Source organism: Haliotis asinina, chromosome 2, assembly GCF_037392515.1.
Source record: "Haliotis asinina isolate JCU_RB_2024 chromosome 2, JCU_Hal_asi_v2, whole genome shotgun sequence".
Classification (NCBI taxonomy): Eukaryota; Metazoa; Mollusca; class Gastropoda; order Lepetellida; family Haliotidae; genus Haliotis; species Haliotis asinina.
Genome location: NC_090281.1, coordinates 1,080,217 through 1,107,882, shown reverse-complemented (window position 1 = coordinate 1,107,882; position 27,666 = coordinate 1,080,217). Strand labels below are relative to the sequence as shown.

General features: G+C 44.5%; 1 protein-coding gene across 4 annotated transcripts in view; it reads right to left on the bottom strand.

Moving 5' to 3' along the window:
* LOC137273102 (low-density lipoprotein receptor-related protein 4-like) overlaps positions 1-20,509 on the bottom strand; it is a 52,955-nt gene extending 32,446 nt beyond the window's left edge. Inside the window, exons 1-9 of one of the 4 annotated variants that reach the window (XM_067805553.1) lie at positions 20,476-20,509; positions 13,579-13,646; positions 13,333-13,365; positions 11,286-11,371; positions 10,025-10,096; positions 9,702-9,849; positions 9,397-9,571; positions 3,986-4,161; positions 3,185-3,424 (exon numbers count right to left, since the gene is read on the bottom strand). In XM_067805553.1, coding sequence (XP_067661654.1) covers positions 3,185-3,424; positions 3,986-4,161; positions 9,397-9,571; positions 9,702-9,849; positions 10,025-10,096; positions 11,286-11,371; positions 13,333-13,365; positions 13,579-13,646; positions 20,476-20,483 — 1,006 coding nt within the window. In that variant the 5' untranslated portion in view covers positions 20,484-20,509. Of the gene's footprint in view, positions 1-3,184; positions 3,425-3,985; positions 4,162-9,396; positions 9,572-9,701; positions 9,850-10,024; positions 10,097-11,285; positions 11,372-13,332; positions 13,366-13,578; positions 13,647-13,742; positions 13,851-14,556; positions 14,588-16,366; positions 16,467-20,475 lie in introns of those variants that run through there. The other 3 variants (XM_067805555.1, XM_067805554.1, XM_067805556.1) reach the window with 3 other exon arrangements.
* Between the last annotated feature and the right edge of the window lie 7,157 nt (positions 20,510-27,666).

The window sequence follows — 27,666 nt, the reverse complement described above, 5'->3', positions numbered from 1 at the left end:
CCTGATGTCTGTCCACCCCACTCTCCCTTAACCTGCTGGCGTTCGATTCTTTCAGCTCACTGATGTCTGTCCACCCCACACTCCCTTCACCAACTGGGGTTCAACTGTTTCAGCTCCCTGATGTCTGTCCACACCACTGATGTCTGTCCACCCCACTCTCTCTACACCTACTGGGGTTCAACTGTTTCAGCTCCATGATGTCTGTCCACCCCACTCTCTCTACACCCACTGGGGTTTAACTGTTTCAGCTCCCTCATGTCTGCCCAACCCACTCTCTCTTCACCTACTGGCGTTCTACTGTGTCAGCTCCCTGATGTCTGTCCACCCCACTCTCCCTTCACCAACTGGGGTTGAACTGTTTCAGCTCCCCGATGTCTATCCACACCACTGATGTCTGTCCACTCTACTCTTTCTACACCTACTGGCGTTCAGTTGTTTCAGCTCCCTGATGTCTGTCCACCCCACTCTCTCTACACCTACTGGGGTTCAACTGTTTCAGCATCCTGATGTCTGTCAACCCCACTCTCTCTTCACCTACTGGCGTTCAACTGTTTCAGCTCCCCGATGTCTGTCCACCCCACTCTCTCTTCACCTACTGGCGTTCAACTGTTTCAGCTCCCCGATGTCTGTCCACCCCACTCTCTCTACACCTAGTGGCGTTCAACTGTTTCAGCTCCCTGATGTCCGTCCACCCCACTCTCTCTTCACCTAATGGCGTGCAACTGTTTCAGCTACCTGATGTCTGTTCACCCCACTCTCTCTACACCTACTGGGGTTCAACTGTTTCAGCTCCCTGATGTCTGTCCACCCTACTCTCCCTACAAATACTGGGGTTCAACTGTTTCAGCTCCCTGATGTCTGTCCATCTCAGACAACCTACACCTACTGCCGTTCAATTGTTTCAGCTCCCTGATGTCCGTCCACCCCACTCTCTCTTCAACTACTGGCGTTCAACTGTTCAAGCTCCCAGATGTCTGTCCAATCCACTCTCTCTACACCTACTGGGGTTTAACTGTTTCAGCTCCCTCATGTCTGTCCACCCCACTCTCTCTTCACCTACTGGCGTTCTACTGTTTCAGCTCCCTGAGATCTGTCCACCCCATTCTCCCTTCACCAACTGGTGTTCAACTGTTTCAGCTCCCTGATGTCTGTCCACCCCACTCTCCCTTCACCAACTGGGGTTGAACTGTTTCAGCTCCCCGATGTCTATCCACACCACTGATGTCTGTCCACTCTACTCTTTCTACACCTACTGGCGTTCAGTTGTTTCAGCTCCCTGATGTCTGTCCACCCCACTCTCTCTACACCTACTGGGGTTCAACTGTTTCAGCATCCTGATGTCTGTCAACCCCACTCTCTCTTCACCTACTGGCGTTCAACTGTTTCAGCTCCCCGATGTCTGTCCACCCCACTCTCTCTACACCTAGTGGCGTTCAACTGTTTCAGCTCCCATTTGTCCGTCCACCGCCCTCTCTCTTCACCTAATGGCGTGCAACTGTTTCAGCTACCTGATGTCTGTTCACCCCACTCTCTCTACACCTACTGGGGTTCAACTGTTTCAGCTCCATGATGTCTGTCCACCCCACTCTCTCTACACCCACTGGGGTTTAACTGTTTCAGCTCCCTCATGTCTGTCCACCCCACTCTCTCTTCACCTACTGGCGTTCTACTGTTTCAGCTCCCTGATGTCTGTCCACCCCAGTCTCCCTTCACCAACTGGTGTTCAACTGTTTCAGCTCCCTGATGTCTGTCCACCCCACTCTCCCTTCACCAACTGGGGTTGAACTGTTTCAGCTCCCCGATGTCTATCCACACCACTGATGTCTGTCCACTCTACTCTTTCTACACCTACTGGCGTTCAGTTGTTTCAGCTCCCTGATGTCTGTCCACCCCACTCTCTCTACACCTACTGGGGTTCAACTGTTTCAGCATTCTGATGTCTGTCAACCCCACTCTCTCTTCACCTACTGGCGTTCAACTGTTTCAGCTCCCCGATGTCTGTCCACCCCACTCTCTCTACACCTAGTGGCGTTCAACTGTTTCAGCTCCCTGATGTCCGTCCACCCCACTCTCTCTTCACCTAATGGCGTGCAACTGTTTCAGCTACCTGATGTCTGTTCACCCCACTCTCTCTACACCTACTGGGGTTCAACTGTTTCAGCTCCCTGATGTCTGTCCACCCTACTCTCCCTACAAATACTGGGGTTCAACTGTTTCAGCTCCCTGATGTCTGTCCATCTCAGACAACCTACACCTACTGCCGTTCAATTGTTTCAGCTCCCTGATGTCCGTCCACCCCACTCTCTCTTCAACTACTGGCGTTCAACTGTTCAAGCTCCCAGATGTCTGTCCAATCCACTCTCTCTACACCTACAGCCGTTCAACTGTTTCAGCTTCCTGATGTCTGTCAACCCCACTCTCTCTTCACCTACTGGCGTTCAACTGTTTCAGCTCCCTGATGTCTGTCCACCCCACTCTCTCTTCACCTACAGCCGTTCAACTGTTTCAGCTTCCTGATGTCTGTCCACCCCACTCTCCCTTCACCTACTGGCGTTCAACTGTTTCAGCTCCCTGATGTTTGTCCACCCCAGTCTCCCTTCACCAACTGGGGTTGAACTGTTTCAGCTCCCTGATGTCTGTCCATCTCAGACAACCTACACCTACTGCCGTGCAATTGTTTCAGCCCCCTGACGTCCGTCCACCCCACTCTCTCTTCACCTACTGCCGTTCAACTGTTCAAGGTCCCTGATGTCTGTCCACCCCACTCTCTCTACACCTACTGGGGTTTAACTGTTTCAGCTCCCTGATGTCTGTCCACCCTACTCTCTACACCTACTGGCGTTCAACTGTTTCAGCTACCTCATGTCTGTCCACCCCATTCTCTCTTCACCTACTGGGGTTCAACTGTTTCAGCTCCCTGATGTCTGTCCACCCCACTCTCTCTACACCTACTGGGGTTCAACTGTTTCAGCTCCCTGATGTCTGTCCACCCCACTCTCTCTACACCTACTGGCGTTCAACTGTTTCAGCTCCCTGATGTCTGTCCACCCCACTCTCTCTTCACCTACTGGCGTTCAACTGTTTCAGCTCCCTGATGTCTGTCCACCCCACTCTCTCTACACCTACTGGGGTTCAACTGTTTCAGCTCCCTGATGTCTGTCTACCTCACTCTCTCTACACCTACTGGCGTTCAACTGTTTCAGCTCCCTGATGTCTGTCCCGTCAAAGTGGATGCTGACCAACTGGTCGATTCGCGGCTCCACGAAATAGATCCTTCCATCCACCGAGTCGTAGTCGAAGGAACCGACGGCGTACTGATTGTTGATTGGGATGTCAACGAAGCTTCCGGTAAGGAGGTTCATGCGGGTCAGTTTTCCTCCTCGGCCGGTGTCCGCCAGAAATATGATGTCATCCTCCTTTGAAACTAGCAACAGTTGTGGTTGTATTACTACCAGCTGTTCATGTGTCGACAACGCAGTTAGTTAGAATATGTAAAATAAATAAGTCTCAAAATGGAGATTGAACTCTCGAGTGCAGCAATTATGAAATGCAGTTCTAACGCTCTGCCGATACGTCATCACACTGAAATGCCATGCACCGGAATTTCCCCTTGAGCGGGACATTGTGACACTTGCTGTGCGCTAAATAGACTTACAACGTCTTTCTTGGAATATGGCTTCTGTTGAGGATTTGTAATTGTGTACCTTCCTTCTCAGTATACGCAATAATAGGAATAATCATGTGAATGCTAGTGTTGTATCATAGTAGACTATTTCATCTCCATTTTGCTGCATTCCGGTCTTTCTGTTTCTTGACACAAGTGAGTGAACGTAATCCGTCCTTCACATTGGATTGACACCAACTTGGTGACCTCGGCATCCTCTGTATCAACTAACCTGGCCTACACAATACACCGGCATCCATGTCTTGACTCACCTGACGTACACAATACACCGGCATCCACGGCATCCATGTCTTGACTCACCTGACGTACACAATACACCGGCGTCCTCTGCATGTGAGCAGTCAGTGATGCCCCAGTTACTCTTCTGACACTGAGTGATGCTTGTTTCATTGCCGACACAGTCCACGTTTTCCAACCAGATTCGACCGCTTGAGAAGTATCCAAATCTCGCGTTTCCTACTGCGCCAGCACCCACACTACATCAAACGGAGATACCTCCATAGAGACTGGACATCCACACGACATCAAACGGAGATACCTCCATAGAGACTGGACATCCACACTACATCAAACGGAGATACCTCCATAGTGACTAGACATCCACACTACATTAAACGAAGATACCTCCACAGTGACTAGACATCCACACTACATCAAACGGAGATACCTCCATAGAGACTGGACATCCACACTACATCAAACGGAGATACCTCCACAGTCACTAGACATCCACACTACATCAAACGGAGATACCTCCACAGTGACTAGACATCCACACTACATCAAACGGAGATACCACCACAGTGACTAGACATCCACACTTCATCAAACGGAGATACCTCCATAGTGACTAGACATCCACACTACATCAAACGGAGATACCTCCACAGTGACTAGACATCCACAATACATTAAACGGAGATACCTCCATAGTGACTAGACATCCACACTACATCAAACGGAGATACCTCCACAGTGACTGGACATCCACACTACATCAAACGGAGATACCTCCATAGAGACTGGACATCCACACTACATCAAACGGAGATATCTCCATAGTGACTGGACATCCACACTAAATCAAACTGAGATACCTCCACAGTGACTAGACATCCACACTACATCAAACTGAGATACCTCCACAGTGACTAGACATCCACACTACATCAAAACGAGATACCTCCATACTGACTGGACATCCACACTACATGAAAAGGAGATACCTCCAAAGTGACTGGACATCCACACTACATCAAACTGAGATACCTCCACAGTGACTAGACATCCACACTACATCAAACTGAGATACCTCCACAGTGACTAGACATCCACACTACATCAAACGGAGATACCTCCATAGAGACTGGACATCCATACTACATCAAACGGAGATACCTCCACAGTGACTAGACATCCACACTACATCAAACGGAGATACCTCCATAGAGACTGGACATCCACACTACATCAAACGGAGATACCTCCTTAGTGATTAGACATAAACACTACATCAAACGGAGATACCTCCATAGTGACTAGACATCCACACTACATCAAACGAAGATACCTCCACAGTGACTAGACATCCACAATACATTAAACGGAGATACCTCCACAGTGACTAGACATCCACACTACATCAAACGGAGATACCTCCATAGAGACTGGACATCCACACTACATCAAACGGAGATACCTCCATAGAGACTGGACATCCACACTACATCAAACGGAGATATCTCCATAGTGACTGGACATCCACACTAAATCAAACTGAGATACCTCCACAGTGACTAGACATCCACACTACATCAAACGGAGATACCTCCACAGTGACTAGACATCCACACTACATCAAAACGAGATACCTCCATAGTGACTGGACATCCACACTACATGAAAAGGAGATACCTCCATAGTGACTGGACATCCACACTACATCAAACGGAGATACCTCAACAGTGACTAGTCATCCACACTACATTAAACGGAGATACCTCCACAGTGACTAGACATCCACACTACATCAAACGGAGATACCTCCACAGTGACTGGACATCCACACTACATCAAACGGAGATACCTCCATAGAGACTGGACGTCCACACTACATTAAACGGAGATACCTCCATAGTGACTAGACATCCACACTACATGAAAAGGAGATACCTCCACAGTGACTAGACATCCACAATACATTAAACGGAGATACCTCCATAGAGACTGGACATCCACACTACATCAAACGGAGATACCTCCATAGTGACTAGACATCCACACTACATTAAACGGAGATACCTGCATAGGGACTGGACATCCACACTACATGAAACGAAGATGCCTTCTTTGTGAATAGACATAAACACTACATCAAAAGGCGATTCCTCCACAGTGACTAGATATCCACACTACAGCAAACGGAGATACCTCCATAGAGACTGGACATCCACACTACATCAAACGGAGATACCTCCATAGAGACTGGACATCCACACTACATCAAACGGAGATACCTCCTTAGTGATTAGACATAAACACTACATCAAACGGAGATACCTCCACAGTGACTAGACATCCACACTACATCAAACGAAGATACCTCCACAGTGACTGGACATCCACACTACATCAAACGGAGATACCTCCACAGTGACTAGACATCCACACTACATTAAACGGAGATACCTCCATAGTGACTAGACATCCACACTATATCAAACGGAGATACCTCCATAGAGATTGGACATCCACACTACATCAAACGGAGATACCTCCATAGTGACTAGACATCCACACTACATCAAACGGAGATACCTCCACAGTGACTAGACATCCACACTACATTAAACGGAGATACCTCCATACAGACTGGACATCCACTCTACATCAAACGGAGATACCTCCACAGTGACTAGACATCCACACTACATTAAACGGAGATACCTCCACAGTGACTAGACATCCACACTACATCAAACGGAGATACCTCCATAGAGACTGGACATCCACACTACATCAAACGGAGATACCTCCACAGTGACTAGACATCCACACTACATCAAACGGAGATACCTCCATAGTGACTGGACATCCACACTACATCAAACGGAGATACCTCCACAGTGACTAGAAATCCACAATACATCAAAACGAGATACCTCCATTATGACTGGACATCCACACTACATGAAACGGAGATACCTCCACAGTGACTAGACATCCACAATACATTAAACGGAGATACCTCCATAGAGACTGGACATCCACACTACATCAAACGGAGATACCTGCATAGTGACTAGACATCCACACTACATCAAACGGAGATAGCTGCATAGAGACTGGACATCCACACTACATCAAACGGAGATACCTCCATAGTGAGTAGACATCCACACTACATTAAACGGAGATACCTCCACAGTGACTACACATCCACACTACATCAAACGGAGATACCTCCATAGAGACTGGACATCCACACTACATCAAACGGAGATACCTCCACAGTGACTAGACATCCACACTACATCAAACGGAGATACCTCCATAGTGACTGGACATCCACACTACATCAAACGGAGATACCTCCACAGTGACTAGACATCCACACTACATCAAACGGAGATACCTCCACAGTGACTGGACATCCACACTACATCAAACGGAGATACCACCACAGTGACTAGACATCCACACTACATCAAACGGAGATACCTCCACAGTGACTAGACATCCACACTACATCAAACGGAGATACCTCCATAGAGACTGGACATCCACACTACATCAAACGGAGATATCTCCATAGTGACTGGACATCCACACTAAATCAAACTGAGATACCTCCACAGTGACTAGACATCCACACTACATCAAACGGAGATACCTCCACAGTGACTAGAAATCCACAATACATCAAAACGAGATACCTCCATTATGACTGGACATCCACACTACATGAAACGGAGATACCTCCACAGTGACTAGACATCCACAATACATTAAACGGAGATACCTCCATAGAGACTGGACATCCACACTACATCAAACGGAGATACCTGCATAGTGACTAGACATCCACACTACATCAAACGGAGATAGCTGCATAGAGACTGGACATCCACACTACATCAAACGGAGATACCTCCACAGTGACTAGACATCCACACTACATCAAACGGAGATACCTCCATAGTGACTGGACATCCACACTACATCAAACGGAGATACCTCCACAGTGACTAGAAATCCACAATACATCAAAACGAGATACCTCCATTATGACTGGACATCCACACTACATGAAACGGAGATACCTCCACAGTGACTAGACATCCACAATACATTAAACGGAGATACCTCCATAGAGACTGGACATCCACACTACATCAAACGGAGATACCTGCATAGTGACTAGACATCCACACTACATCAAACGGAGATAGCTGCATAGAGACTGGACATCCACACTACATCAAACGGAGATACCTCCATAGTGAGTAGACATCCACAGTACATTAAACGGAGATACCTCCACAGTGACTACACATCCACACTACATCAAACGGAGATACCTCCATAGAGACTGGACATCCACACTACATCAAACGGAGATACCTCCACAGTGACTAGACATCCACACTACATCAAACGGAGATACCTCCATAGTGACTGGACATCCACACTACATCAAACGGAGATACCTCCACAGTGACTAGACATCCACACTACATCAAACGGAGATACCTCCACAGTGACTGGACATCCACACTACATCAAACGGAGATACCACCACAGTGACTAGACATCCACACTACATCAAACGGAGATACCTCCACAGTGACTAGACATCCACACTACATCAAACGGAGATACCTCCATAGAGACTGGACATCCACACTACATCAAACGGAGATATCTCCATAGTGACTGGACATCCACACTAAATCAAACTGAGATACCTCCACAGTGACTAGACATCCACACTACATCAAACGGAGATACCTCCACAGTGACTAGAAATCCACAATACATCAAAACGAGATACCTCCATTATGACTGGACATCCACACTACATGAAACGGAGATACCTCCACAGTGACTAGACATCCACAATACATTAAACGGAGATACCTCCATAGAGACTGGACATCCACACTACATCAAACGGAGATACCTGCATAGTGACTAGACATCCACACTACATCAAACGGAGATAGCTGCATAGAGACTGGACATCCACACTACATCAAACGGAGATACCTCCACAGTGACTAGACATCCACACTACATCAAAACGCGATACCTCCACAGTGACTAGACATCCACACTACATCAAACGGAGATACCTCCATAGAGACTGGACATCTATACTACATCAAACGAAGATACCTCCACAGTGACTAGACATCCACACTACATCAAACGGAGATACCTCCATAGAGACTGGACATCCACACTACATCAAACGGAGATACCTCCTTAGTGATTAGACATCCACACTACATCAAACGGAGATACCTCCACAGTGACTAGACATCCAGACAACATCAAACGAAGATACCTCCATAGTGACTAGACATCCCCACAGTGATTTGTTCTGCATGGAATTTTCAGTATAGTTACATTGTTCTGTGACCACACCTGACTTGAAACAGGGAAATAATCCTGACATCACCAATAAAAGGTGATTAAAGGAAACTCACTCTGAATATCCCAGCATTTTGCAGATGACGCCAGCATCGTTGCCAGTCCAGTTGTCGTCACAGATGGTGCCCCAGGCGTTGTTGAAGTACAGTAGCACGGTGCCCTCGTAGGCATTTGGCCCTCCCAGCAGCTGAACGTAAACAGGGCTCGTTGCGGGTATCTCCGTGGTGGACACTTGGTTCATGAAATACGGTAATAAATCACGACGTTTGTTTGGAAGCAAAATTATAACTATTCAGAACAATACACACTAATTTCTAAATAATGTACGGCTGACCGTTAGCCTGTCTAGAGATAGCTTTACCTCCACACAAGCCCTTAGCACACAGGTTTCCAGAACAGCACTTGGAACACAAGGTAATTGCCCGTTTGGACCTGGTTCCAGGGGCTGTCCTCACGTTGCGCTTCCGTCCGATAAGTGAACCTTGGCCGCCAACGAGCGCTGCACAAACCTTCAAAGTACATGCATCATGCAATACACAGCGAAAATAAAAGAGAACGACAGAGACAAATAAGGAGAGCAAATAGTTGGTGAGTTTACGTTTATACCACTTTTAGCAATACTAGCAATATTGCGCAAGGGTACAACAAAGAGAGAGAACGAGAAACATTAAGAGATAGACTAACCTGGGTCTTCTGACAGCTAAAGGTGTAACTTGTGCTCAAGTCATTATCCAGCAGTTTCTCCATGTAGCACTCCTAACAACAGAAGGCCGAGATGTAACAACGTAACAACTGTATAACAGAGATGGCACAACTTCAGGAGTGACGACTCATTATCCAGCAGTTTCTCCATGTAGCACTCCTAACAACAGAAGGTCGAGATGTAACAACGTAACAACTGTATAACAGAGATGGCACAACTTCAGGAGTGACGACTCATTATCCAGCAGTTTCTCCATGTAGCACTCCTAACAACAGAAGGCCGAGATGTAACAACGTAACAACTGTATAACAGAGATGGCACAACTTCAGGAGTGACGACGATACCGAAACGTCGACATTGTCAAAATATATTTTATCATCCATAAGGTTGTGTCATCTCTATATCAGCAACATCTAGAAGGCCACTGAAACAAATCATTTAAAGAACAGACAAAAACAGAGGCATGTAACAATACTACATCCCTCAAAAGAAAGATGTTATTCTCCTCCTTATTTTTAAAATTATGCAATGTTACTCCAAGCTATCTAAAGACCTGACGTACATCCCACCCCAGCATCCTCTGTAGTGACTCACCTGACGTACAATCCACCCCGATCTCCTCTGCAGTGACTCACCTGACGTACGTCCCACCCCGACATCCTCTTTCGTGACACACCCGACGTACACCCCAACCCAACATCCTCTTTAGTGACTCACGTATAAACTTCTATATTCAGGTGACGTGTCGCGAGTATGAGGCTGATGAAACAGGATTGAGGATATCGAAAAGTCGCTTCACCTGAATAGAGAAGTTGCTCATTCATAAAGTTTGTCCTTATTCTGATTCACCTACTTCTAAGCATGCCACTCAAAGAAGTTAGAAGATATCCGGTACAATCTGTACGGAACAGGTTGAAAGAGATTTGGTGTGAGAGGCAGGAAACCGGACGTCCGGATCGTGCTACGTCGTCACCATCGCCCACAGCGTCTCCGTTATCAAAAAACATCCACTTGGATTTATAGACATTACCTTTTTCTAAACTGGTGTGAGATTTCATGCACTAAATATATTTGTGGACGAGTTATACTTGTTTGAAAGTACTACATCTTCACAACAGATTACTCCTGTATACGTATTTGTTTTGTGGATAGTATGTTTATTATTTTCTTGTGGATAGTATACTTAATATTCGCCGAATTTCATAGAAGTACTCCCCCCATCCCCTCACCCCCTCACATTACCTCATCGGCATCACAGTTGACCTCATCAGTGCAGGTCTCGGGACTGGCCACATTGGTGCACTTGTAGCACACGGGCCCACCGTCACCTGCGGCACAAGTAACATTTGAAGACAACACCAACCCTAACCCTAACCCATACAGTTACCCAGCATCCTACCCAACACCGTGAGACTCACAACCACATCACTCTTATCCACAACCATCACCTTGATATGATCACTTAGCGTGAACAAAGGTAGGATACGCTGTTTGTAGATTTATTCATGTGCACAAAGGCAGTTTGCCTATTTCTGATATTTTCATTACTGAAAGTCGTAGAGAGTATCTTACAGTGTACATGTTTACTGAACGTTGTCGAGAGTATTTTACAGTGTACATGTTTACTGAAAGTTGTCGTGAGTATCTTGCAGTGTACATGGTTACAGAAAGTCATCGAGAGTATCTTACAGGGTACATGTTTACTGAAAGTCGTCAAGAGTATCCTACGCTGTACATGTTTTGTCAAAGTGATCGCGAGTATCATACGGTGTACATGTTTACTGAAAGTCGTTGAGAGAATTGTACAGTATACCTAGTACCTGTTGACTGAAAGTCGTCGAGAGTATCTTACAGTGTACATGTTTTGTGAAAGTGGTCGCGAGTATCCTATGGTGTACATGTTTACTGAAAGTCATCAAAACTATCTTACAGTGTTTACTGAAAGTCGTCGAGAGTATCCTACAGTGTACATGTTCACTGATAGTCGTCGACAGTATCTTACAGTGTACATGTTTGCTCAAAGTGGTCGAGAGCATCCTAGAGTGTATATGTTCACTGATAGTCGTCGTGAGTATCTTACAGTGTACGTGTTTACTGAAAGTCGTCGAGAGTATCTTACAGTGTACATGTTTACTGAAAGTCGTCGAGAGTATCTTGCAGTGTACGTATTTACTGAAATGCGTAGATAGTATCTTTCAGTGTACGTGTTTACTGAAAGTCGTAGAGAGTATCTTACAGTGTACATGTTTACTGAAAGTCGTCGAGAATGTCTTACGGTGTACATGTTTACTGAAAGTCGTCGAGAATATCTTACAGAGTACGTGTTTACTGAAAGTCGTAGAGAGTATCTTACAGTGTACATGTTTACTGAAAGTCGTCGAGAATGTCTTACGGTGTACATGTTTACTGAAAGTCGTCGAGAATATCTTACAGAGTACGTGTTTACTGAAAGTCGCCGAGAGTATCTTACAGAGTACATGTTTACTGAAAGTCGTAGAGAGTATCTTACAGTGTACATGTTTTGTGAAAGTGGTCGCCAGTATCCTATGGTGTATATGTTTTCTGAAAGTCGTCAAGAGTATCTTACAGTGTACATGTTTGCTGAAAGTGGTCGAGAGTATTTTACAGTGTACGTGTTTTCTGAAAGTCGTCGAGAGTATCTTACAGTGTACATGTTTTGTGAAACTTGTGGAGAGTATCTTACAGTGTACATGTTTGCTGACATTCGTAAAGAGTATCTTACAGTGTACGAGTTTACTGAAAGTGGTCGAGTGTATCCTACGGTGTGGATGTTTACTGAAAGTCGTCGAGAATATCTTACGATGTATATGTTTACTGAAAGTCGTCCAGACCACCATACTGTGTAGATGTTTGCTGAAGGTCGTCGAGAGTATCCTATGATGTACATGTTTACTGGAAGTTGTAGAGAGTACCCTACAGTGTACATGTTTACTGAAAGTCGTCGAGGGTATCCTATTGTATACATGTTTTCTGGAAGTCGTGGAGAGTATCTTAGAGTGCACATGTTTGCTGAAAGTCGTCGAGAGTATCTTACAGTGTACGTATTCACTGAAATGCGTAGATAGTATCTTTCAGTGTACGTGTTTACTGAAAGTCGTCGAGAATGTCTTTCGGTGTACATGTTTCCTGAAGGTCGTCGAGAATATCATACAGAGTACGTGTTTACTGAAAGTCGTAGACAGTATCTTACAGTGTACATGTTTTGTGAAAGTGGTCGTGAGTATCTTAAAGTGTACATGTTTACTGAAAGTCGTCGAGAGTATCTTACCGTTTACCAGCGCGGCTACAATGGCAGCAGCAACTGAAAGACATGAAGAAGATATACATTTGTGGTTGTGTGAGGAAGAGTTAAATGTACAGTCAGTTAAACATCCTTAATGTTGACCGACATGTGTCGGCTGGCCACGTAGTAGTTCTTAACAAGTAGGAAAAGCCGGCAATAGCCATGAACACCAACACTCCCTTGGTAAGTGGGCAGCATCAAGGCTTTAGTATCAGATGGAAGCAGACTTACAGGCTATGTAGATCATGGCTTTCGATCCTACACTGCGCCCGTCTCTGTCTTTGGTAGATTTATACCACCTGAAAAATGGCACATTGAGAATTATCTTTAATTTTTAAGTGATAAATTAAGAATACGAGATACAAAGCAAACACTGGATTATCAATTGGTTATACTTGGAACACTGAATTTAGGGTTGCTTTGGTCAAGGTTGCAGACAGTGAACGTGTCAGCTGTTATTTACTGAGATTTGCATCATGCCACCACATGTGCCGCGACAGCCTCACACTAACACACACAAGGACAGAATTTACGTCTTTCTGTGATGGTTCAGAACAGAATGAGACAATATTGCCCTCTACTGCAGAATTATGACCCGGCAGTGACATCCATGCTCAAACGAAATGGCAACAGAGACGGACCTCACCCTTAAAAGGACACCATTTCTATGGCGCGTAACTAATGTAACTAATTAAAAATTATCCCGAAGCAACCTTGAAGACCAAACTTCGACTTGGGCATTGCGGTCTAGGTGCATCTCTAAATGTTACAAATAAAAATATTTCTGCAATATTTCTGAGTGTAATCGGTTAGATAATGGGGCTCATTATTTACGTCATTGCCAAAATATGTAAATCCACGTATGGCGATGGTAGAATCTCTTACCTCTATCAATATTGGCATCTAATTAACTGTTGTGTTCAAGGACTGTCATTCGCATTTATGTTCAGAATGTTTTTCTTGATTATTTTAGAAACTTACAAATCTTTCTGATGCACAATGTGTAAACGGACCCACTTGCCCGAATACCCATTTGATATTTGATTATATATCTATCTAGAAGTAATTTAGTACGAACTAATATAATACTTCGTGCAACAGCGGTGTAACTGCAATATGCAGTACATGTAGGTTCTGTGACAGCATTTTCATGCTATGTTTAGATTTTGTCAGATATAAACATAATTATCAAGAAAAGACAACACGAACCTTATTACAGAATCATTTGCCTCAATATAGTCTGTTTAAGAACGTATTTTTGTTTATATGTATATGCTTCCTGTAATTACCTCCTATCTATTTACATTTTTCTAAACGGTGCGAAACAATATCTAAAGGGGAAACAGTGCCCACATGGGTGTGGGATTTCACGATCCGTTCTAAACACATTGACATGAGAAAGGTGTGCCACTGTCTTATCAATAACATATGGTCCATGACACTTAGCACGTAATGGCTGGCTGGCGATTGATGTAGATTTTCTAGCCAAGACTGGTGTGTTTACCTTGTCTTAAACGGCAAACACTATCCATGATAAGCCTGCTATAGAACCACTTCCACCACTTATTTGGTTAGATAACAATCGGACACACACGACAGCATTTGTCAACTTCAGCCATAGCATGGTTCAAAGTCGCCAAGTGGAGAAAGAACAAATGCCCGTCCAAATATAACATGACCCTCCATTCATCATCAGTGTGCACATCCTGCTTCCCCCATTTGCTCGTGAAGCGCCATCCTTGAAGTATAGCAAACTAGTAATTGGTCAGCTTCCCTTGAGGAGAATGTCTTACTGTGAGAACTGTGAGTCCCGGGTCAGCTGTAACGACTACTCCCTGCCCTGTGAGAACTGTGAGTCCCAAGTCTGCTGTAACGACTACTCCCTGCCTTGTGAGAACTGTGAGTCCCAAGTCTGCTGTAACGACTACTCCCTGCCCTGTGAGAACTGTGAGTCCCAAGTCTGCTGTAACGACTACTCCCTGCCCTGTGAGAACTGTGAGTCCTGGCTCTGCTGTAACGACTACTTCCTGTCCTGTGAGAACTGTGAGTCCCAAGTCTGCTGTAACGACTACTCCCTGCCCTGTGAGAACTGTGAGTCCCGGGTCAGCTGTAACGACTACTCCATGTCCTGTGAGAACTGTGAGTCCCAAGTCTGCTGTAACGACTACTTCCTGCCCGGTGAGAACTGTGAGTCCCGGGTCAGCTGTAACGACTACTCCCTGCCCTGTGAGAACTGTGAGTCCCAAGTCTGCTGTAACGACTACTTCCTGCCCGGTGAGAACTGTGAGTCCTGGCTCTGCTGTAACGACTACTTCCTGCCCTATGAAACTGTGAGTCCCAAGTCAGATGTAACGACTACTCCCTGCCCTGTGAGAACTGTGAGTACCAAGTCTGCTGTAACGACTACTCCCTGCCCTGTGAGAACTTTGAGTCCCAAGTCAGCTGTAACGACTACTCCCTTCCCTGTGAGAACTTTGAGTCCCAAGTCAGCTGTAACGACTACTCCCTGCCCTGTGAGAACTTTGAGTCCCAAGTCTGCTGTAACGACTACTCCCTGTCCTGTGAGAACTTTGAGTCCCAAGTCAGTTGTAACGACTACTCCCTGCCCTGTGAGAACTGTGAGTCCTGGCTCTGCTGTAACGACTACTCCCTGCCCTGTGAGAACTTTGAGTCCCGGGTCTGCTGTAACGACTACTCCCTGCCATGGTTTATCAACAAGATACTGAAGGCTGGAATTAGTAATTACACAGGTTGTGTGTAGTATGGCGGTGTCCTTTTAATACAGAACCATCTGTCAGTTGATTATCAGAGAAAGATAACGTTGAAGAATTTGTCGATGTACCAGCTTGCCATAAGATTCCTGTGAACCGCCATCCAGTCAGATCTACGTGTGGCCAAAATCCCGACCCGCATCATCACAGCTTTGCAAATGAATCAGTCAACACTTTGTTCGCATTCCTGTGGAAACTGTGTTTTTCGGAAATGAATACGAATTTGTGATTCATCACTAAGTTCATACCGTATGAGGCAGAGGGGCAGGCAAGTGGCTAAAGCGATCGCTCGTCACAAAGAAAATCAAGAATCAGCTCGCCACACTGGTACAATTGTGAAGGTCATTTCTGGTATTGCTGAAGTACTACTGGCATAAAACTAATCTCAACCACCCACCCATTCACTCTCTCTGTATAAAAGTCCAAAAGTTTTATGAATGTCACGTTAATAAATACGGTATATGAGGTAACAAATACATGTTTACACGCAAGTATATAAAACATGTTAGTATATATATATATGTGTGTGTGTTTTGAATGTTTATGTATATTAAGACGTTGCTCTAAACCATATGCACAGTCTAGAGAATGTCATGCAATGAATATTGTGCCAGTCAAGACAGAAGTGGTTGAGACACTTGAAACAGTAACAGAAAGTCCCTAGCTGACACTAAGGCTGACATCTAGGACAGTACATGTAAGAAAGTGGCAGATCTGAATCTCCGATTAAGGAACGTTCCATACACACGATGGATGTTAGTATGTATGTATATATAGTATCTGATATATATATATATATATATATATATATATATATATATATATATATATACTGAAAGCGTGACGGTAAGCCTGGAAACAATTCACCCCGAGTTGCTACTTACTTCAGGATAGAACAGCAGATATTGTCTGTACCCATTTAAGACATTCATCAGTTACCTCAACCCAGATCTATTTCATGTCATTTTCATCAGAAAACTTATCTAGTTTACTTAATTTATGCCCTTATTACCATATCAATAGACGAGGATAAATAACGATATCGTATTAGTCGGATTTTGGATCCAAACAAGTCTCTATGATGGTAGTTCATGTCCGTTATTCGATGAACATTTGTGTTCCCTATTATACTTGTACTTTGCATTTGTTGTCCAATTTTAAAACAATAAACACTTTCAGAGCATTCACTACACTAGTTAAGTAGGTAACTTAATTCATGAATAATTTCATGCATTTCCATTAAATGCAACTCTACATTTGTAAAACAATCACGCATTTTCCGCTGTCTGACTGTATGTGGAAAGGGCGTCCTGTGGGAAACATTTGCAAAATCAGTTTCACGTTGTATGTTAAACAGGCTGTGTTTAGAAATAATGCATTGGCAATGAAAGCTACGACTAATGTAACACCTTCTCCGTGTGTATCAAAGTTGAAACCTGAACTATCATGCTGTTAAACTCCTTCAATCTGCTTTGGCATAAGAACCCACATTGCTCGCGTCTTAGGAACTCAGATACTGACTGTACCACTTGGTAGCTTCCAAATCGACCGGGAGGTGGACTTCCGCATTATTCTAGTATATATATAAGCAGATGTTTCTCTTGTACCTTGTCGATGTGAGTGGATGTTTTGTCAAACGTTATGTGTAGTCGATGGATGAACAGTCGCAATGATCTGACAAACACATTGCCATGGACGTACACGGCATCACATACATGCCATGGGGGAATGTGAAGCCGAGTTTACTTGTTTATGTACATTGAAATCTGATGTAAGACCTCATGATGAGGTCCGAAAGATTGGTAAAACAGTTCACGACTGCATAAAATACTGCATGATTTCATAATCTCCACTTTGAAACATGTGAATTTTGTAGCACTAGACAACTGTCAGGGAGAAAATAGCTTTAGTCAGGGCGCCCGGAACACTGAGATAAGGGCTACTACGTATACAGCTGAGCACTGCCCATGACATACAGGTGCATGTATACATCCGGGTAAATTCACGGGGGCTGCCACTATGGGGTTTTACTGTTTGTCTTATATACTCTGTATTGCAGCTGTGCGACAGCAGTGTCTGGACCAGACAAGCACCATTCCCCAGCACACCGATGGTGCCAAACAACCAAATCATGCAGGGGAACTCACATCCAGCACACCGGCGGTGCCCCACAACCAACCCACGCGCGGGAACTCACACCCAGCACATGCGTGTGGAGCTTGTAATCAACGCATGGGTGGGTGGGGAGCTTACAATCAACACATGCGTGTGGAACTCACAATCAACCCATGCGTGGGGAGCTCACAAACAATACATGCGTGTGGAGCTCACAATCAACACATATGTGTGGTACTCACAATCAACACATGCGTGTGGAGCTCACAATCAACACATGCGTGTGGAGCTCACAATCAACACATGCCTGAGCATCTTACAATCAACACTTGCCTGTGGAACTTCAATCAGCCCATCCGCGGGGAGCTCACAAACAATACATGCGGGTGGAGCTCACAATCAACACATGCTTGTGGAACTTGCAATCAACACATGCATGCATGGGGATCGCACAGTCCACCCATGCCTGTGGAGCTCACAATCAACCCAAGCGTGGGGAGATCACAATCAACACATGCATGGGGAACTCACAATCAACCAGTCAACACATGCGTGTGGAAAGTGCAATCAACAAATGGGTGGGGAGCTTACAATCAACACATGCGTGTGGATCTCACAATTACCAGTGCATGTGGACCTCACAAACAACCCATGCATGTGGAGCTCACAATCAGCATGTGTGCGTGGAGCTCACAATCAACACATGCCTGTGGAGTTCACAATCAACATATGCGTGTGGAGCTCACAATCAACACATGCGTGGGGATCTTACAATCCACACTTGTCTGTGGAACTTACAATCAACCCATCCGTGGGGAGCTCACAAACGATACATGCGGGTGGAGCTCACAATCAACACATGCCTGTGGAGTTCACAATCAACATATGCGTGTGGAGCTCACAATCAACACATGCGTGGGGATCTTACAATCAACACTTGTCTGTGGAACTTCAATCAACCCATCCGTGGGGAGCTCACAAACGATACATGCGGGTGGAGCTCACAATCAACACATGCGAGTGGAACTTGCAATCAACACATGCATGCATGGGGATCGCACAGTCCACCCATGCCTGTGGAGCTCACAATCAACCCAAGCGTGGGGAGATCACAATCAACACATGCATGGGGAGATCACAATCAACACATGCATGGGGAACTCACAATCAACCAGTCAACACATGCGTGTGGGGCTTGCAATCAACAAATGGGTGGGGAGCTTACAATCAACACATGCGTGTGGAACTCACAATTACCAGTGCATGTGGACCTCACAAACAACCCATGCATGTGGAGCTCACAATCCACATATGCGTGTGGAGTTCACAATCAACACATGCGTGTGGAGCTCACAATCAAAATGTGCGTGTGGAGTTCACAATGAACACTTGCCTGTGGAGCTCACAATCAACATATGCGAGGGGAGTTTACAATCAACACATGCGTGTGGAGCTCACAATCAACACTTGCATAAGAAACTCACAATCAACCCATGCCTGGGGAGCTCACAATCAACACTTGCCTGTGGAGCTCACAATCAACATTTGCCTGTGGAGCTCACAATCAACACATGCGTGGGGATCTCATAATCAACATTTGCCTTTGGAGCTCATAATCAACACATGCCTGGGGATCTCACAATCAGTACATGCCTAAGAATCTCACAATCAACCCATGCGTGTGGAGCTCACAATCAACACATGCGTAGGGATCTCACAATCAACACTTGTCTGTGGAGCTCACAATCAACACATGCGTGGGGATCTCACAATTACCACATTCTGCTTCACAGGCTATACACATGTAGTCTCATAAAAGCACATGATTGTGAGATCCCTACGCATGGGTTGATTGTGAGCTCCACGTGCACGGGTAATTGTGAGCTCCACATGCATGTGTTGTTTGTGAGCTCCACAGGCAAGTGTTGATTGTGAGTTACCCACGCATGGGTTCATTGTGAGATCCCCATGCATGTGGTGATTGTGAGTTCCACCTGTATGTATTGTTTGTGAGCTCCCCACGCATGGGTTGATTGTAAGATCCCCATGCATGTGTTGATTGTGAGCTCCACACGCATGTGTTGATTGTGAGCTCCACACGCATGTGTTGATTGTGAGTTCCATCCGCATGTATTGTTTGTGAGCTCCCCACGCATGGGTTGATTGTGAGTTCTTTTGTAACACAACCAGCACACGTGATTTCCTTGTAACTACTACATGTGTAACACAACTAGCACAGTACCAACACATGCTACATTTACTGCATCATGTGTCACTGGACGACACAACAACTGCTACAGGGATGTCCTGTGGAAACATCGGCGTCAGCTTGAACATTAACCACAGAGCTGTTTGTCGTGAGAAACCACATGGCCACTGGTGAAGTACAGGGTCGTCCATGACATGAAAGAAAGAGGGCCCTTCACTGGCAAGAAGTTGTTTCATGACTGTGCAGAACTGCGCCAACCATGGATTCAATTATATGAACACGTGTCAGCTTCACACAGCATTCCCTCCCACGTAGACACATAGACAGATATTCTGGACAAGTTAAGGAGATTTACAGTCATGACTAGACACATAGACAGATATTCTGGACAAGTTAAGGAGATTTACAGTCATGACTAGACACATAGATGGACATGTTAGTTCCTGGAAGAGTTTGGACAATTCATAGAAACAGGCATTGTAGAAAAATTAACTTGATGAACAATCTATTCTGGTGAGGTACAGAGACAGTCCTGGCAAAGTGGATAGACTGAGACATCCGAAACAGATAGATGGGCAGTCTCGAAAAGTGGGATGGACCGAGAGATAAGTTAGATACACTGCTACCGTTGAGATCAGAGTCCCATTTTGACAGTCGAAAGGCTATGGACCCAAGTAAATGTAAGATAGATAGGCAGTGTAGACATATATTCGCATATATTAGGAAAGATTTACAAATGTGTTTACACTAATATGTGCATGCTGCGTTGTGGTTGTTTTGTTAATAAAGGATACTGATGCTCGCCCTGCTGTCGTGGATCTTCCTCGGTACTTTACTTGCGGTTCCAGTGGCCTTTAACCCCAACATAGCCATCGTCCTGAAATCTACAAAGGTTCTTCAAGATAAATTTGATCACATGTCGGTTGACGTCAGTGACCTTAGAAAGTGTGTGGACATCTTGAAGACTGAAACAGGCAACAGTAGGTCCATGTTTCAAACTCGTCAGTGAATAGGATTGAATAGTTTGCCGGTAATGACACTTCGGTTCAGCTTTCTGATGAAAGACCACCCAAAACAAGGCAGGCCTCTATCAAATGTTTACCTCTTTGGTAACACCCCAGAGAACTGAGGTCTGGTGCTGAGATATCAAAAAACAAAACCAGGTTAAAACAGCATTCCAACCCACAGTCAATGATTTCAGTGGAAAGACGTGAGCAAATTTGCAAATTCTAATTATAGACAACCATGTGGCCTGTGTTTATATAGAATCTATCATTAGCAGTATCTGTCATCGAGTATACATCATGCAGTATCATGTAGAATATGTCATGCACAAACTATTACATAGTACGTCACGTAATATAAGTCATGCAGTACCCACCATTTAGTACACAAGCACATTTTATCACATAAAACATGTCATGTAAAGAATAACATGCAGTATCTGTTATGTAGTGTATGTCATGCAGAATCCATCATTTAGTACAAAACATGTAGTCTTATATATAGAACATGCAGTATCCATCATGTAGTACACATCATGCATCATCTATCATAAAGTACAAATCATGCAGTATCCGTCATGTAGTATGGGCCATGCAGTATCCATCATTTAGTACACAACAAGCACATTTTATCACATAGAACAGATCATGCAGCATCTATTGAATAGAATATGTCACGCACAATCTGTCATGTAGTATATGAAATGCAGTATACGACAGGCAGTACCTGTCAGGTAGTATATGAAATGCAGTATACGACAGGCAGTACCTGTCATGTAGTATATGCCACGCAGTATACGACAGGCAGTACCTGTCATGTAGTATATGCCACGCAGTATACGACAGGCAGTACCTGTCATGTAGTATATGCCACGCAGTATACGACAGGCAGTACCTGTCATGTAGTATATGCCACGCAGTATACGACAGGCAGTACCTGTCATGTAGTATATGCCACGCAGTATACGACAGGCAGTACCTGTCATGTAGTATATGCCACGCAGTATACGACAGGCAGTACCTGTCATGTAGTATATGCCACGCAGTATACGACAGGCAGTACCTGTCATGTAGTATATGCCACGCAGTATACGACAGGCAGTACCTGTCATGTAGTATATGCCACGCAGTATACGACAGGCAGTACCTGTCATGTAGTATATGCCACGCAGTATACGGCGGGCAGTACCTGTCATGTAGTACAAATCATGCATTATCTATAACAAAGTACAAATCATGCAGTAAGTGCCAATTGTAATTCAATATCTATCATGTACCATGCGTTATGCAGCATCTATTATGTCGCACATACTCATCTTGTGGTATTTGTCAGGTAGCACTCCTCATGCAGTATCTGTCATGCGTCACTCGCCATGCAGTATCTGTCAGGTATCACTCACTCATGCAGTATCTGTCAGGTAGCACTCACCATGCAGTACCTGTCAGATAGCACTCGCCATGCAGTATCTGTCAGGTAGCACACGTCATAGTGTCTGTCAGGTAGCACACGTCATACAGTGTCTGTCATGAAGCACGCGTGTCACAGTATCTGTCATATAGTATACGTCATGCACATACGATGTATGTATGTATGTAAGCCAGCGCTGATCAGCTGCAGGTTACAGGGTTCCTACATTTTTTGACGATTCTATCTGAAATACTTTACCCAGTTCACTGGAAAATGGTATGCTGTTTAATAACCACCTCAAGAGGGAGTTGTGAAACTTGGAATTGACTATATTCATAAATGTTGACGACATTTGCATTTTTGTGTGTGATGTCAAAATATCCAAGTGAATCAATCACAACACAAGCACATGGGAGAAGAACCTTGCCAGTGAGCTTGGCTGCTCAGACCTTCACAATGACAGTCAATCAGTCAGCTATTGTCTACAGCAGGGAAGAGCTTCTTACCATTCGGAGATCCACTCCAGGCAGATGGCAACCCTTTGTTCTGACATCAACATACTACCCTCAGAGGAAAGTTGTGAAAAGAGGTTGTCGAGGTGGAAAACATAAAATACAAAACTTTTCAAATAACAGTTTGGGCCGCTCAGATAATTTTAAGAAAATTAACAGAAATATCACTATGTGCATAATGAATGTACGCTCAGTCAGAAACAAAACTCTGGAACTTCATGATTTTATTCTTGAACATGAGTTGGATATGTTCATACTTACGGAAACATGGTTGAAAGATCATGACACGGTTGCGGTCAATGAGTTAATACCAAACGGATTCTCAATTGTCACTGTCAACAAAAGCAATAAGCAGGGAGGTGGAATAGCGGTTATTCACAAACTTGGGCTCACAGTTGAACGTATGGTATGTACGAACACCTACATACGTTTTGAGCTACTAGACTTAAAATTGAAAATCAGTGGAATTGTTCTCAAATATCTCTCCATATACAGACCACCATCATCAGAGAAACATCACCTGTCAAACACTCAGATTCTCACAGAATTTGGATGTCTATTTGACTCAGCCATCATTTCAAATGAACTCTTGATTATTGTTGGAGACTTTAACATTCACATTGACAGCTGTGATAATGTTTTGAGAACTTTTGAGAACTGTGAGAACTTTTGTATAGCTTCGGATTGCTACAACACATATCAGACCCTACGCATAAAGTGGTCACTGCCTCGATCTTGTCATCACCAAAAGTTCAGATTCAGTCATCAACAGTTTCCGAGTTGAGGATTATGGATTTTCAGATCATAAAGGCATATTCTGTGAACTGAAGTTAACTAAACCCTGACCTCCAATGGTTAAAGTAACCTACAGAAAGACAAGGTCAATAGATGCTGCCCCTTTCAACGAGGATATAAACATCAGCAAGCTTCATCAACTCATGGAGGATATCAAGCAAGAAAGCAAGACCGAGTTGAAGACTCAACTGTATAACAGCACACTGAAGGGACTGCTGGACAACCACGCCCCTCTCGTGACACGCAACATCACCATGAGACCTACATCCGACTGGATGACAGATGAAGTATTTAAAGCCAAGCACAAACGTCGGTCTGCTGAACGTAGATGGAGATCAAGCAAACTTGAAGTAGACAGACAGATCTACCAATCCGCCAGAAACGAAGTCAACACCCTCATCAAGAAAGCAAAACTAGAAATCTTTGCTAAAATGATCGAAGAAAGCAAGGGAAACAGCAGACAGTTAATTGTTCTAACAAAGAGACTGACGGAACCGCGAACAACGACTGCCATACCTTCTCAAGAGGAGTCCAGTCTACATGCAGAGGAGTTTGCAGAATTCTTTATTACCAAAGTACAGAACATTCGAAAAGACATAACTAAACATCAGTGCTGCAGCAAACAATCCTCTGGAGCACGACCGACCATTTTGTGGCGAACAACTTGTCATATTCGAACCAGCAGACATCAAAGAGATCACAGATACGATCAAATCTTGCCTTGTAAATCCAGTGAATTGGATCCGGTACCATCTTGGCTTCTCAGAAACTGTCAAGAATCATGCCAAATTCTGATATCATCGGTCATAAATTCTTCTCTCCAAGAGGGCTCAGTGCTGGCATCGTTTAAAGAAACCATCATTAGACCACTACTGAAGAATAACAATCTTGATCCATGTGTACCCAAAAATTACACACCGGTTTCCAACTTGCCTTTTTTATCAAAGGTGTTGGAGAAAGTTGTTCTCAGACGAGTGAAGAGTCATATGAACTTGTATCATCTTAATGAAATCTTTCAGTCAGCTTACAAGGAAAAGCACAGCACTGAAACAGCTCTTCTCCGAGTTCAGAATGACATCTTGACTCATATGGACAATCAAGAGGTTGTGCTGCTAGTACTACTCGACCTTTCAGCAGCTTTCGACACCGTGGACCACACTCGTCTACTGCAGAGGTTAGAACACACTATTGGCATCGCAGGAACAGCACTACATCGGTTCTTGTACTACTTGTCAAATAGAACAATGAGGGTCAAGGTTCATAATGCGATCTCATCCATCAGAGAAACCAACTTTGGCGTAGTGCAAGGTTCTGTGCTCGGTCAAATTCTATTCTCACTGTACATTCTCTCAATAGGTAATATCATCCGAACTCACAATATAAAATTCCATGGCTATGCAGATGATAACCAACTGTACATAGGAATTAAACCAGCTAATGTTGAACAAGCAAAATATGTTTTGGAGAACTGTATCACTGACATCAAGATTTGGATGACTAACAACTTTTTGAAACTCAACGACAGCAAATCTGAATTCATGGTCATTAGAACCAGGCAGCAGCTTCGTAAAATAGGCGACTGTAGTCTGACAGTCGGAGATCAGTCTATCTGCCCTATGCCCCAGGTGTTGTTTCCTGTTCTTCAATGTCACCAGAATCACAAGCCCTCACAGCAGCAAGATCAGCTACTTTTCACCTCCGCCGAATAGGAAACATTCGCCGCCATCTGGACATTGACACGACCAAACTTTTAGTTCAGTCATATGTCATCTCACGCCTGGACTACTGTAACTCCCTCGTCTCAGGAGCAGCAGCAATTAACATCTCCAGCTTGTACAAAACAGAGCTGCCAGGATCATAACCAGGACAAAATGACAGGAACACATCACCCCTGTGCTGCGGTCGTTGCATTGGCTCCTGGTAGAGAGGAGAATACAGTACAAAATAATTTGCATCACCTACTCAACCCTCTATGACTTCAATTCACCAGCTTACCTGAAAGCCATCATCGAAATCTATCGTCCAACTCGTGCCTTGAGGTCTGAGAAAAGAGGCATCCTGAAAATGCCAACAAAAACGTCCATGGGAGACAGAGCTTTTGGTGCTGCTGCACCAGCTTTGTGGAACTCTCTGCCAGTTGAACTGAGATCAGTATCTTCCTTAGAAACATTTAGGAGCCAACTAAAACCCATCTTTTCTAGCTACCTAGTAGTTTCTCCACTTTGTTTGCACAGCGCCACTGAGCACCATTCGTTGGACATTAGGCGCTTAACAAATGCATTATCATTATGTTGTTGTTTCACAGATTAAGATTGATATGCAGCAGAGAGGGTTCGGGTGATCCTGGCACAGTCAGGCTGGTAAAGCTCATCATCAGCTCAGGGCCCTCGTCCCCTCTACACGCAGCCCAGACAGCGAATGGGACTTCTCCAAGGAAACACTGCCTAGTCGAACCCACCATGAACGTTCTGTAGAATATGAAGGCTCCCCAATATAATACAGCCTTCTGCATTACCCAGATTGTCAGAAGGGCTTTGCTCCCGGTTGAGGACCCGGGCACTCTCCTGATCTGCGCCAAGAGATCAGGAGGTACCAAACCAAAGGCACCAAGAACAATGGGGAGCCTGACGACAGTGTACTTGGGATGCAAGCGAGACATTTCAAAGGCTAGGTCCGCATATTTATCATGCTTTTCCTGAATCTTGCCAATCCCATTCTGTCAAAAGGGACAGAAAATTCAATGACATAAATAATTTCACTGGCTTTATCAAAAAGGACAAGATCAGGTATGTTGGCTGGAATTCGTCTCAGGTTGTATATTGGCCTATTCAAGAGAAGCTTAAAAGCATCATTTTCCAGGACGCCCTGGACATATTCAGGGTCGTAAAATGGATGGACCTCGGGGTCAAAGCCACAGGCATGGCAGAGACCATAGTAAAAGTAGCGAACCATGCCATCATGTCTTTTAAGATATGCTGTTTGTGCCAAGGAAGGGCATCCACTGACAAGATGTTGGACAGTATCTGTAAATTCATTGCAAAGACGACATTTCATATTGATATTTTCTTGAAGAATAAGATTCTGGCGATTGCGAGTGGGAAGTGACTGGTCCTGAACAGCAAAAAGGAAGCCATTAGTTTCACATTTGAGACCAGCCGACTTCATCCGGGCGAAGGAGTCGGTTGGATTGCTGTTCTGTTCCATACACTCCATGTACACATGATGCAATGGTTTTTCAGACACCTTCTCCACAAAGGACTGACTCTGGGCAGACTTCGGGAAGGACTTCACCTGGTTTACTCCCATCGCTGTACCGTCCAGCAGTACATCACCATCAACAAAATCAACTTCAAATTTCAGATTGTGTCCATCAACCTTGGCATGCTTAAAATAGCTGTGGAATTCCTTGCTTTCATCGTGAGTTTTGACATGCAACACCAGAGGTTTATACGATAAAAAATATGTGCAAAAGTACACAATAAAATTCTGTCATGAAGAGCTTCCA